Genomic DNA, 12,900 nt, shown 5'->3' with positions numbered 1-12,900 from the left:
AAAAAAAACAACCCTGTAACTTTTTCTCTTGGTCAGAACTGGATGATAATTTCAGGCATAGTAGCCCCCTAGAAGGGGATCACACCTGCCCAATGTCAGAAAAAGAGGTGCAGGGTTTAAATTTGGATTTTCTTTTAAAGGGAATTGCCAATAACATTTTTATTACTTGAAAGAATTGGATAAACATTTCAGGGTTGATTGCCCCATTAGAGGAGAACATGTCTGCCACATTTCAGAATGCTAGCCACAAGGGTTTTTGTGCAAGGGTGGCCTTGACAGTTTGAGGTCTCCAAAAGAGGACATACTTATCTCCTTGTTTTCCTTGTGGACCATTGTTCTGAAAATTACAGACAGCCTAGAGTTGTCCCTAAGTAAGAAACCAGCAAGGTTTCAGAAGAATAGGTGCAGCAGTTCATGTGGAAGGGGAGTTCTCCAATTTGGGGGAGGGACAGATTTTCTTTCCCTTCCCTTTACCCCTTCCCCAATAGTTTTTTAATAAATTTGTATGAAAATGCACAGGTCATCAGAGGTGTCCCCCAGGCAAGAAACCTGCAGTTTCTGAAGGATATACATGCATGCAAATTTAGAATTACTAGAATTTATTTACATTTCACCAATGTTAACACCAGGGGAACATGGGTGGGAAGGTGCTATTGCACTCATGTCCTGCTTGTGGGTTTCCTGTGGGCATCTGGTTGGCCACTGTGTGAACAGAATGCTGGACTAGATGGACCTTAGTCTGATGCATGGCTCTTCTTATGTTCTTAAATATAGAGTGCCTCTGAGCATGTGCAGAATGCTTTTCTTTTACCACTGAGCACTTACACTCTCCCCTACCAATTCTATTCCCCTCCATGCAACCATCCCTCCTCATCCTACCATCCTCTAGCAACTCTTCTTCAAAACAGATGTCTTGTTTTGTGCAACTCCTCTCTACCTCCGCCTTGTTATGCACAAGCTCTCATTGTATCTTCCTCCCCATAACTTCATTTGTGCCAAGACTTCACCAGGATTCAGCCAAGGAGTCTCTTTTCACTGAAGCTAGAGTTCATGCAAAAAAACAACCAACCCACAAATGGCAAAACATGCCTAGGACTGAGCTGAAAGGGTGGTCAGTTCATTAGACAGAATTGGGTAGGCACTGTATTAACCTTGATGTACCATGCTCACAACTCAGGTCTTATTTCTGAGTAAACTTGCAGAACATCAAAGTGCAAACCTCCCTGCAAAAGTAACTTGTGCTGGAATCCTATGCACACTTTCCTAAGGGTAAGACTCATTAAACATCATGGGACTTCTCAGTAGGCATACACAGGATTGCATAAATTAGCAATATTTATCTCCCCTCCACTTAAAAAACAACCCCCCCAAAAAAACAATATTTATCTCCCCTCCACTTAAAAAACAAACTACGCCATTTGCGTTCCCTTTTTTTTTTTTGCTGTAATAGGCTACATAAATATTTACGTAGCCTATCATGGCAAAATGCAGGGACGCAAATGGCAGCGGCTATGGCAGCCACCATTTGCGTCCCTGCAGGCTGCCCAGTGGCTGGATGTCCCCAGCAGCTGGGCGGCCCCAGCCAGCGGCTCTGCGGAAACTCCGCGGAGCAGAGCCAGCCGGAGAGAATTTCGGGGGACGCCCCCCCCCCACGAATGTCACCCTTCGAAAAGGTAAGTGACTTTCGTACATCCCTAGAATGGTGATGGGAAATGCGTGTGTGGGGGTGGGGGTGTAGAGAGAATTCCCTAAGCCAAGTGGCTCCTTTCAGAGAAGTAGTACTTCAGTTTAGGAGGCTGTGAAGGGTTTGTAAGGATTGCATGTACTTTTATGAGGTGAGGTGGCTGAGGGCTTTTTCTAGCTTAAAAAAAACCCCTGTATAACCTTTTCAAAAGCCACAGCGGTTTCTCGATCATGACGCCACATAGTCCTAACCCTCCCTTTGGAATAATTTTGAGTTCTCCAGCTATTTAGGAGAAATTAAAGTGGAGGGGAAGAAAGAAGTTTGTGGAGGCTGATTAGATCATTTTCTATAACTGAAGCTACTAAATTTCTGCAGAAGCCAAAAGTTCCAGTTTGGGTCAGTAAAATCAGATGTTGTATGAAATACCAGTATTTCACATGGAGCTCTTTCTTCCCTTCCTTCTCCCTCTTCAAAATTTCATTGTAGGCAAGCTCCCAACAGTGGGCATGTAACAGCAAAGAAGGGGGAGAGAGGTTTTTTGCACCTCAGAAAAAAACTACACCAGAGATTAGGGACAGTGACCTCCTAATGGTCACCTTAAACACCTTCTGATCAGGATCTCTAATCCTCTGTGTGGCTTGACAGTTTTTACTTTTTGTTTTAGTCTTTGAGAAAAGGAAACTTTACCCATGGATAGCACAAAAGCCACTGGACCTAACTTCCTGAAATTTTGCAGGTTCAGTCAGCTCTATAGGGGCTGCCAGGTCCCCAAATTCCAAGAATTTATGTGGAAGCACAAAAAAATATATAGCTCTTTGCTTTGACACATTTTCTTGAAAAAGCAAACTTTACCTGTGACTAGCACAAAAATCACTGGACCTAACTGCCTGAAATTGAGCAGGTTCAATTGGCTCCATGGGGGCTACCCGGTCGCCAAATGTCATGTATCTATCATACAAACTAAAAAGGTTATGGCCGTTTCTGCTTTCCAATGCAAGTCAATGGGAATATGTAAAAAAAATGGCAAATAGAACAGCACAAAAGATCCAGAGTACAGCTCAAAAGAGATCTGGGGCCCATGCCCAGGTGAGCCCTCCGCTAATGATGCCCCTGCCTGTATGCCAGCATCTGTGTCCCTCCACTCTATACTTTTTCATGGTTGGGCGGAGCTGCACAGAAAATCAGGACAGAAGGGGGCTGCTGGCCCCTTGCTCCCTCCCCTCCCCTGGTCATTGGTTCCTGTAACATGATTGATGGCTCCGCCCATCCCTCCACTCCTCCAGAGCAGGAGGGAAAGTCGGAAGCCCTTCTAGTGACCGGGATAGTGGGCTATGGGAGCTGGTCCCCTCCTTCCTCTGGGGGAGAGTCTTCTCGGTGGCTCACCCTGAGGTTGCTGGCACTGCTAGTCCTTCTGTGCTGAATATGTCAGTTGTGTGATGGAATTAAATGCAGTACATTGCTTGCACTGCTGAGTTTGAAGGGTATACCGATTTCCGGGTTCCCAACCACAGAAGTAAGAAATCCACAAACAGACTTGTATACAGTCAATGCACCAAGCGATCCCTAGCAGCCCCCCCCCCCCCACAACTGCTTCATGGGGACACCTTCTTCATTAGGCCTGGCTTGCTTCCCCCCCCCCCCAGTAAATTTGCACAAGGGAATCCCGAGTCTCTTCCCTTGTGTTCAGAGCCGTGGAGATGGCAACGGGGAAACCACATTGATGAGGATCTCAGTCACGGTAGTAGTGTTTAGCTTTGAATTGTTCTAGAATTACATAGAGCCTATAGCTACTGAACATCAGCTATATGATTTCTCATATAGGGATTTACGCAGAAGTAAGCATTACTGTGTTCACGGGAATTTTGGAGAAGCATTTGGCCCCCACCCTCCCTCCAATTTGTTGTGACAATGTTATTCAACACTGCCCAGCAACACCCCCTAGCACACTCCCACACAAAGTGGGACAAAGTGCTAAAGGGGAAATGGCAATTTCAATGGCAAGCACAGAAAATGCTGGGTTTTCCAGTTCTCAGATAACACGGGAAGAGGGGGGGAAGTTGTAAGATAGCAGCAGGAGAGTAGCAGCATCATTTAAAGCTCCCACGAAAACCAATGATCAAAGAAGAACTAAAAGTGCTAAAAAAACAACAACACCAAGGTGTGAAGACAGCCTAACTCTCTGTGGGTGTGATTTTGTTTAGGCCTTTCAAGAATTTACCCCTTGATTGCCTGAGGGATCATTCCAGGAATCTTTCCCATTCTTTGTCTGGGGGTTTGGAACCCCATGTATGGATTGCCTGGGTTGGATATGCCAGTACCATGTCTCCATGACAACAGAAGGAGAAGCTAATGGAAGAGTACCAGATTTTTAAAAAGGAATCAGCTTTGCTGCGATTTGGTCCATGCAGGGCTCCATGAGGGAGTGCTCTGCATCAGTAAAAATTGCTTCACAGAACATACTTCCTGGTGGGGGTTGGAGTGAACATCATCTGACTGGCAGGGGCTGCTCAACCAATGAGAGAGGCTTCCCCTCCCCCCCTTTTTCCTTTCCCCTAAAAGTTCAGATGCACCTGCATTTCAGGAGCAAGCCTCATTGAGCACAATGGGAGTTACTTCCAAGTAGACATACATATGCTTCTGCTGGGAAGTGGGGGGGAGAACACAAAGTTGGAAACCAGCCCCCATTTTAACCCGCAGGCTCATTGACCACAATGGGAGGTACTTCTGAGGAGACAGTAATGGGTTTGTTGTGGGAAAGACAGCAGTAAACACAAAAACAGAAACCAGCCCCCATTGTAACCCACAGGATATCTATAATGAAGCTGTGAAGTACTTACTTCCTAAGGCTTAATCACGCTTAAGGAATTGGGCTTTAAAATGTGCCATTTCAATTGAGGGGGAATCTTTGTAAGTTCTGATGTGGGCATTCAAAGGCAAGCCTCATTGACCACAATGGGAGTTACTTCTGAGGAGACACTAATGGGTTTGTTGTAGGAAAGAGATGGAAACCAGCCCCCATTTTAACACACAGGATCTCTATAAAGAAGTTGTGAAGGAGTTACATCGTAAGGCAATGAAATGGAGCCTTGAGATTGCGCTTAATCACACTTATGGAATTGGGCTTTAAAATGTGCCTTGTCAGTTGAGGGGGATCTCTGTAATTTCTATGGGCATTCAGAGGGCAAGCCTCATTCCGCACAATGGGAGGAAACACCCCTTGACTGGGGTCATGATAAAAGGCACACCCCTGGGCAGGGCTAGCATACCAGAGGTAAATGCGGGGTTTGGGGCAGACAGCAACTATACCGGGGAGAACCCGACTTACAGAAAAGAATCGGACTTCAAGCAGTCTCAGGAAATCCAGTTTTTCCCTGATAAGCTCCAGGGTGGCTGCTGGACGGCCACCACGTCATGTATCCCTAACAACCTCAACACGAGCCAGCTCGGAGTAAATCGCTGGTGGAAACACCCCCCAGGAATCCCGAGTCCCTTCCCTTGTGTTCAGAGCTGTGGAGATGGCAACGGGGAAACCACATTGATGAGGATCTCAGTCACGGTAGTAGTGTTTAGCTTTGGACTGTTCTAGAATTACATAGAGCCTATAGCTACTGGGCATCAGCTATGATTTCTGAAGAGTATAACCATTAAGCTTTTGCTGTGGGATTTCCTGCAATAAAGAAATCGCACTCATCTAGGTGTCCGGTGTCAGATTTCCTGAGCGTGTGCACTGGGGGATCAGGAAACCTGACACCCAGCAGTGGGCTGCTTATTGAGGAGTAGGGCTGTATACAGACACACATTCAAAGTGTCATTGGTCTGAACACATGTTATCTGCCCTGAAAACAAGTCGCTCAGAATGCAGCGGTGTGTGTGGTTAAACTACCTTCACCATATGCAAGATGTCTGTCTGCCTCTTCACCCTAAGATAACCCCCTGCCATCTTATTCCCCACCAGCAGCAAACTGTTTATGTAAGAAAATTAAGAGTATTTTATTATTTTGGAAAAATCAAGAACAAAAGAAAATAAGGATCTCCTTAGAGGAAGGCACAGAGGGTATAATTTACTGTTCTTCAGTGGAGGGGGAGCCATGTGACTTCACCAAAGCAAGAGGAGCGTGTGCGGAGGTCAGGCGTGTTGCGACGATAACCGTATTGGCCATTGTACCCTTTTACAGGCTTTGCATCCATCAAGTACAAATGGTGACCGGCCACTTGCTGTGGAGAATGGCCTGTACAGAAAGAAAAACCAGCTACTATCTATATTTTACATAAAAAGTCAGAAAGGTGTAAAATTTAAGTGTAGATTCTGGATTCTCTCTTATTTCTTAGAACTCGAAAGAAAGAAAAAACCTAGTAGCTGTGCTGAGGGGCAGATAAAGTTGCTGACTGGACACTCACTGGACATCCATGGCAGAGATCACAGGTCACAGCAAATTCACACAGACAATGCTAACAAAATAAAAGCAAGCAGGCAGGCGACTGTCACTTGATGCAGTTCATAGATAAATGACATCATGCTGGCTGGGCATGATGGGAGTTGTAGTCACAACACAATCTGGAGGGCACCAGGATGGGGAAGGCTGATTAGAGTGAGACAACTGCCCTGGTAATTCACATCACATGAGCACTTTCCATCACATGATCTACTGTGATACAAGCAGGAAGAAGGCAGCACCTGAGAGCTCCCAGGAACCCTTGCACATGGGTTCAAAGCCTGTTCATAAGCCCTCTTTTCATAATTTTTGTTCTTCATTCATGCTGAATCAGAACAAAGGTCCATCTGGTCCAGTACCCTGTTTCCCACAATGGCCAACCAGAGGCCCCTGGGAAGCCCACAAGTAGGGCATGAGTGCAAGAGCTCCCTCCCACTCATGTTCCCCAGCAACTGGCATACATAGGCATATGCCTCTGATGCTGAAGGTAATATATCCCCAACATGACTAGCAGCCATTGATACTCTTATCCTCCATGAATTTGTCTAATCCCCTTTTAAATCCATACAAGTTTGTGGCCATCACTAGACCTTGCAAATTTCAGAGTTTAACAATGATCAGGACCATTGTAGCCAGATAGGGGAGGATTAAACCTTCCCCCACAGCCACTTCCCACCCCAGTTTACCCCCCCCCCCGCCCTGCACACTCACAAGCTAAAAATAGGAAAAACCCTCCATTGGCACTAATGGAATCCCTTCCCCCTTTTTAGCCCTCGCATGAGGGGGCACATTTAGGGAGGGGAAGGGGCTGGATGGGAAGGTTTAAACCCCCCTATTCATGCTTGGTTCTCCCAGTACAGATCAGTGCCCTACACACTTACTCTAAGATTACAAAAAAGAAAGCGAGGATCAACTACACACTGTAGTTAATGCGATGTGTAGCTTAGCCTTGAGTTTGTAATTCATATATCCGAGGTCATTCCTGCAGCATCGAACAAGAAGAGCTCCTTGTTGTTGTTGTTCAGTCGTTAAGTCGTGTCTGACTCTTCGTGACCCCATGGACCAGAGCACGCCAGGCCTTCCTGTCCTCCGCTCTCTCCTGGAGAGTGCTCAAGTTCATGAGGAGCTCCTAGCTCACCCTGAAGCAGGGGTGGGCAACACACAGCTCTTCACACAACTCCCACATGCTTTGTTCCAGCCACTGCTGCTCCCAGATGGCTGCTGCTATGTCATTGCATGTTGGTGACGCCCAGCAGCAGCAAAAAAAAGTCACATTTTTGCTATACCACCCCCCATTGGGGCTTTGGGAGCATGATTTTCCATTAAAACAAGGCATGCGGTGATGGCAAAAATGCAGTTTTTCTTGCCACTCATCTGGATTTGGCAACAGCAATTGTGGCAGGGGTGGGGAGTGACTCTGGGTGGGATTTGGTGTGGGGGGAGACAAAAATTGATCCCTGGATCCTCCAAAGTTGCCCACCCCTGCTCCAAGGGATTATGGGGCAACTGCTCCCAGGACGAAAACAACTGCAGGTGAAATTAAACATCAGAAAAAGTTCAACGGAGCATGGTGCCCACCTGCTCCTGCCCAGTTCCTCCTGTTCAAGTATCTCTGCCCTGGCCCATAGATATGGAAATAATCCACTATCCAGCCATCCCTAGAGGTCCCTCCACGGGTCTGAAACAAGAAAGACAAATCCAATTAATTCAGCTAAACCTTTCAGCACCATCAATATGCAGGTACTCAGTTCTTAATTTCCTCTCATTAACAAAGACAACAAAGAGTCTTGTGGTACCTGAAAAACTAATAAATGTGTGATCCAGCACGTTCCAGTAGACCAGAGTCTACTTCATCAGATGCATGAAGCGTCACCCTAAAAGGCAGGCATTTATATGTGCATGGTAGTGAGAATGGAGAGGAATGAGGTCAGAGAAAAATAAAATGCACAATGGATAGTGATAATTACTTGCAAGCAACATAGCCAACATAACTGTCACTATAACTACAGTCAGGGTGAGAAATATTGGAGCAAGGATAACTGTTTTGGCATTTGGCCTTTGTACACCACCACACTGAAGATGAAAGGAAACACACCCAGATGGGAGCGAAGTCAGGACTTTCAGCTCTAATTCAAGGGGTTTGACAAAAGTGAGGCACCAACCATTCAGGTAGTACAGCCAGTGGCATACACCCCACCCCCCATCGTTGGTGGCTCATAAGTAATGGAACAAACCAACATCATTTCAAACTTAAGGATCGCCTTTAATACCTGGAGGAAAATCCTTGGCAGTCAATGACTGCCTGAAGTCTGCAACCCATGGACATGACCAAATGTTGAGTTTCTTCCCTTGAGATGCTTTGCCAGGCCTTTACTGCAGCTGCCTTCAGCTGCTGCTTGTTTGTGGGTCTTTCTGCCTTCAGTCTTGTCTTCAGGAAGTGAAAAGCATGCTCTATTGGGTGGAGATCAGGTGACTGACTTGGCCATTGAAGAACATCCCACTTCTTTGCCTTGAGAAACTCTTGGGTACCTTTTGCTGTCTGTTTTGGGTCATTATCCACCTGCAATATGAAGCAGCGTCCTATCAGTTTGGCAGCATTCGGCTGAATCTGAGCAGAAAGTATAGCCCTATACTCTTCAGAATTCATCCCACTGCTTTTATCAGCAGTCAGGTCATCAGTAAACACCAGTGACCCACTTCCATTGGCAGCCATACATGCCCATGCCATAACACTGCTTCCACCATGTTTGACAGATGATGTAGTATTTGGATCATGAGCTGTTCCTTTCCTTCTCCATATTTTCTCTTCCCATCATTCTGGTACAAGTTAATCTTGGTTTCATCAGTCCAAAGACTGGGCAGGCTTTTTTAGGTGTTTGCTGGCAAAGGCTAATGTGGCCTTTCAGTTCTTGAGTTTTACCAGTGGTTTGAACCTTGTTGTGAAGCCTCTGTATTTACATTCATAAAGCCATCTCTTGACTGTAGATGTTGACAATGATATGCCTACCTGTTGACAATGACATGCCTCAATAGCGTTCCTGACCTGGCTAGATGTTGTGAAAGGGTTCCTCTTCACCATGAGCAGCATTCTGCAGTCATCCACTGTAGTTGTCTTCCGTGTTCTTCCAGGCCTTTTGCTGTTGCTGAGCTTGCCAGTTAATTCCTTCTTTTTCAGGATGTTCCAAACCGTTGTGTTGGCCACTCCCAATGCTTTTGCTATCTCTCTGATGGGTTTATTTTGTTTCCTCAGCCTAATGATGGCCTCCTTCACTCGCATGGACACCTCTTTGGACCTCATGTTGGGGGTTCCAGTGAACAGCTACCAAATGCAAATGTAACACTCAGAACCACCTCCAGGCCTTTTCTCTGCTTGATTGGTCATGGGGCACCCAGGAAACAGGCCACACCTGGCCATGTAGCTGCTTGTCAGCCATTCACTCCATTACTTATGAGCCACCAATGATGGGGGGGTATGCCACTGGCTGTCCTTCCTGAATGGTTGGTGCCCCACTTTTGTCACACCCCTTGAATTACAGCTGAAAGTCCTGTCTTGGCTCCCATCTGGGTGTGTTTCCTTTCACCTTCAATGTGGTGGTGTACAGAGGCCAACTGCCAAAACAGTTATCCTTGCTCCAATATTTCTGGCCCCAACTATATTTTGCTCTTACATAATTAACACTGACGGTTCTTTTTGCATTTAGTTCCCTTCTGATCTCACTCTTATGCACCCCCACCCCCACGATATATGCCTGCACATTTAGGATGATACTTTATGCATCTGATAAAGTGTGTGCTGCTCTGTGACAGTGTATGCCCAATAAATTTGTTAGTCTTTAAGGTACCACAAAATATATAAAAAAACACATTTTCAGTTGTATTCAAACTAGAAATGTGTGTGGGAGAGAGGGGTTCTTTCCCTTTTCTGAAAAATCTTCTAGGTAATTGGATTGATGTAATGGGTGGTATGTACAGTGAGGTCATAGAGACAGCTGTGACATCGAGCAGCACAAACCAAAACATTCCAAGAAAAGGAAGAACACCTGAATATTAAAGGCAAAAATGTGTTTACATTCAAGTAGCATCTTAGAATTTGTGAGTATGAACTATTACCAGCTTGGGCCCAACCCACATAACATTCCATCAGGATGTCCCAAGATTTCACACACCCCTTCTGAGCATCCATGTGTCATGTTCATACATCTTTTGGAAAGATTATAAGGACATAATTGAGCCACATTTTGGTGGTTGACTGTGATTTGTAGTTAATCATATCTCTCCCCCCCCCCCATTTACTTTGAATTTTTATACATTCTGAATGAATTGGACTCTGGCCACACTATGAGGACATGTAGGTTAGAAATGTAAATACAGTCAACATTTGGAAGGATGTTTTTTACTTGGAAAAAAGACACACACTGTATTTTCTTTTACTAATAGAAAAGCTACTTTTAATGCCCCCTGAACACCTATAAATTCAGAATTAAAACAGAACCAGCTGGCTTTACTAGCCCAGTTCCTAAGACAGAACCTCTATAGCTAAGCACTTCAGATGCTTATTCGTCCTTCTAAAAGCTCCGAGGGCAATTTCACCACACACATTGCTGAGCATCATCCTGTAAATGTGAGTTGAATTACAAGACATGCCAACTCATCCCACAGCTGCAGTATCATGCACCTGCTGCTCACGGTGCTACCAGTACAATTGTTTCCCCAGCACGGCAGATAGAACTGAGGCAGCGTCACTGACAATACACAGCCAAGAAACGTGTAGTAACTACGAGAGGAAGAAGTTGGCCTGGTTGGAAAAGTTCAGTGGGCCTCAGGCAGTTCATGGACTGCAAACTAAGAACGAACTAAGAACACCTTGCAGGAGTACAAGCCAGCAGATTCCACTCTAGTCCCTGTGATGATCTGGAGGTTGTGATGGAAACCAGTGGAGCAGATGTGATTACCTGTTCTGTCCTTTTCAACACTGACTTGACCACTGGGGATGAAAAGTAGCTGGCGGCATGGATGTCCAGCTGAGCATTATAAGGAGGCAATGCAGACCACAGCTTGGGCAGGATGTTGCTAGAGTTACTAGCTATGGTGTCCACTGCCACACCATCAAGGATGAATTCCTTCTGTCTCTGTAGGCACCTTCGTGTAACACAAGTCATGTTTGGCAGAGGCAAGTGAAAAAATCACCAACGGCACCAGCCTCCTTTTCCCACCATCTCCCTAGCAACACTGATTATTGCCTTACTACACAGCCACTGTGATGCTATCAGCAGACAGTTGCTCCATAACAACCAAGAGGGGTTGCCATACAGTAAATCTTTGTTCACATGGATTTTGGCAGATGGATCTTTCTTTGGCATGGTTTACCTGGGGGGGGGGGGGGAAGGAGAATGTCCCACTGTGACGAAAAAACCTCTACTTTTCAGTCATTATCATTAATGAACCTATAAAAACAAAAAAAGGCAGAGTTGAAGGCTTTCATCTAGACTTTATAAAAAAATTCAAGTTGGAGTAATATTCCCATGCTTTTAAAAAAGAGCTTCTCCATGTCACTTCTCTTTCCGCTTAGCTCCTTTCTTCAGTCCTGATCCCCTTGCCATTTCTTATGCAAGTATAGCAACACAAGATTTAAAAAATTATGTCATGACATACGCGGAACACACAAAAGTAGACTAGACATAACATTCTGAACTTCCAAAAAAAACAAAGGTAGCCGTGTTGACCATAAGAAAATTCCCAAAATCTGTGTTGCTGTCATTACGCCAACCAAAAAAACACAAAGAAATTGTGCAAGCTTTCGAAAGCCCCAGATCTCTTTTATCAGGCAAGAGGTTATAAAAGGCAGGTTGGGGTGGGGAATGGGGAAGTGACTATATGGTGAAGTCATTGGGTGAGTTCACATGTCATGGTAAGACACCCTGAAAATAAGCCACAGTGAGTTGGTTACTAACTCATGTTACTCCTGACAGGTTCTGCGGCTTGTTTCCCCTTAGTCCTCCCACCTACATCCCATGGTTCTTTGCAGCACCTCAGCAGCCTACTCCGCTACTCCACTAATGAGTGCAAATGCACTCATCAGTAGACATTATTTTGCAGATTTTTTTCCGCCTTCATGGAGATTTCTGCCAATTTAATGTTTTTTTTCACCTTCAGGGAGATTTGCACATGCTCGTTATTCTCCTTAACTTTAGGGGATATTTTCCACAGGGTGGGTTAGCATGTTGCCTGAACGCAACCAGGGTGGCTTCTTAACCATGCAGGGTGGCTTAAACACCCTGAACAACCTAACCATGGGTTCTCTACATGTCTTATTCAATAAGCCACACTGCACGGTTAACAAGCCACCCTGGCTGCATTCAGACAAGATGCTAACCCACAGTTCGACCAACACCCCACACTCAACCAGTGAGATCAGGTTAGCATGTTGTGTGAACAACATCAGTGTCTGCAAGGTCAGACTTGTCCCAAAGTGTGGTGCGGGAGAAGTCTGCAGGTCAAAAGGGCATGTGCTGGTTGCAGGAGGGCCCTGCTGCTCCCGGTTACACTGGGAAAGCATGCATGCGCCGAATGTTGGAGCTGCCATTTAGGGTAATATGAAGTCCAGCTATTCTCTGAAGTGGTTTCCAACCTAGTTGAAGCACATGGGTCGCTGGACTATATATTCCCCGTAATAATAATATTTATTACATTTCCATACCACCCAATAGCTGGAGCTCTCTGGGCAGTTTACAAAGATTTAAAACATTACAAATACAATATACAGAGATCACAGAGAATCTATTT

At 45.4% G+C, this 12,900-nt stretch overlaps 1 protein-coding gene across 1 annotated transcript; it reads right to left on the bottom strand.

Moving 5' to 3' along the window:
* Nucleotides 1-5,652: 5,652 nt before the first annotated feature.
* Nucleotides 5,653-11,366, bottom strand: SPMAP1 (sperm microtubule associated protein 1). Its single transcript, XM_084857224.1, has 3 exons — nucleotides 11,070-11,366; nucleotides 7,696-7,795; nucleotides 5,653-5,913 (listed from the first exon to the last, which is right to left on the bottom strand). The coding sequence occupies exons 1-3, from the start codon at nucleotides 11,274-11,276 to the stop codon at nucleotides 5,756-5,758; spliced, it is 465 nt and encodes a 154-aa protein (XP_084713350.1). The 5' UTR covers nucleotides 11,277-11,366; the 3' UTR covers nucleotides 5,653-5,755.
* Between the last annotated feature and the right edge of the window lie 1,534 nt (nucleotides 11,367-12,900).

Source organism: Heloderma suspectum, chromosome 5 (assembly GCF_057233095.1).
Source record: "Heloderma suspectum isolate Gila_16-S chromosome 5, 16-S_ref, whole genome shotgun sequence".
Classification (NCBI taxonomy): Eukaryota; Metazoa; Chordata; class Lepidosauria; order Squamata; family Helodermatidae; genus Heloderma; species Heloderma suspectum.
Note: the sequence above shows the minus strand (reverse complement) of the source record. Positions and strands in the feature narration are given on the sequence as shown.

Coding starts and splice junctions, on each gene's coding strand:
- SPMAP1 (XM_084857224.1), bottom strand. CDS start 11,276: ATGACTTGTGTTACACGAAGGTGCCTACAGAGACAGAAGGAATTCATC. Junction 7,796..11,069: donor TGTTGAAAAGGACAGAACAG/GTAATCACATCT, acceptor TTCTTGTTTCAG/ACCCGTGGAGGGACCTCTAG. Junction 5,914..7,695: donor GAGGAACTGGGCAGGAGCAG/GTGGGCACCATG, acceptor CTTTCTGTACAG/GCCATTCTCCACAGCAAGTG.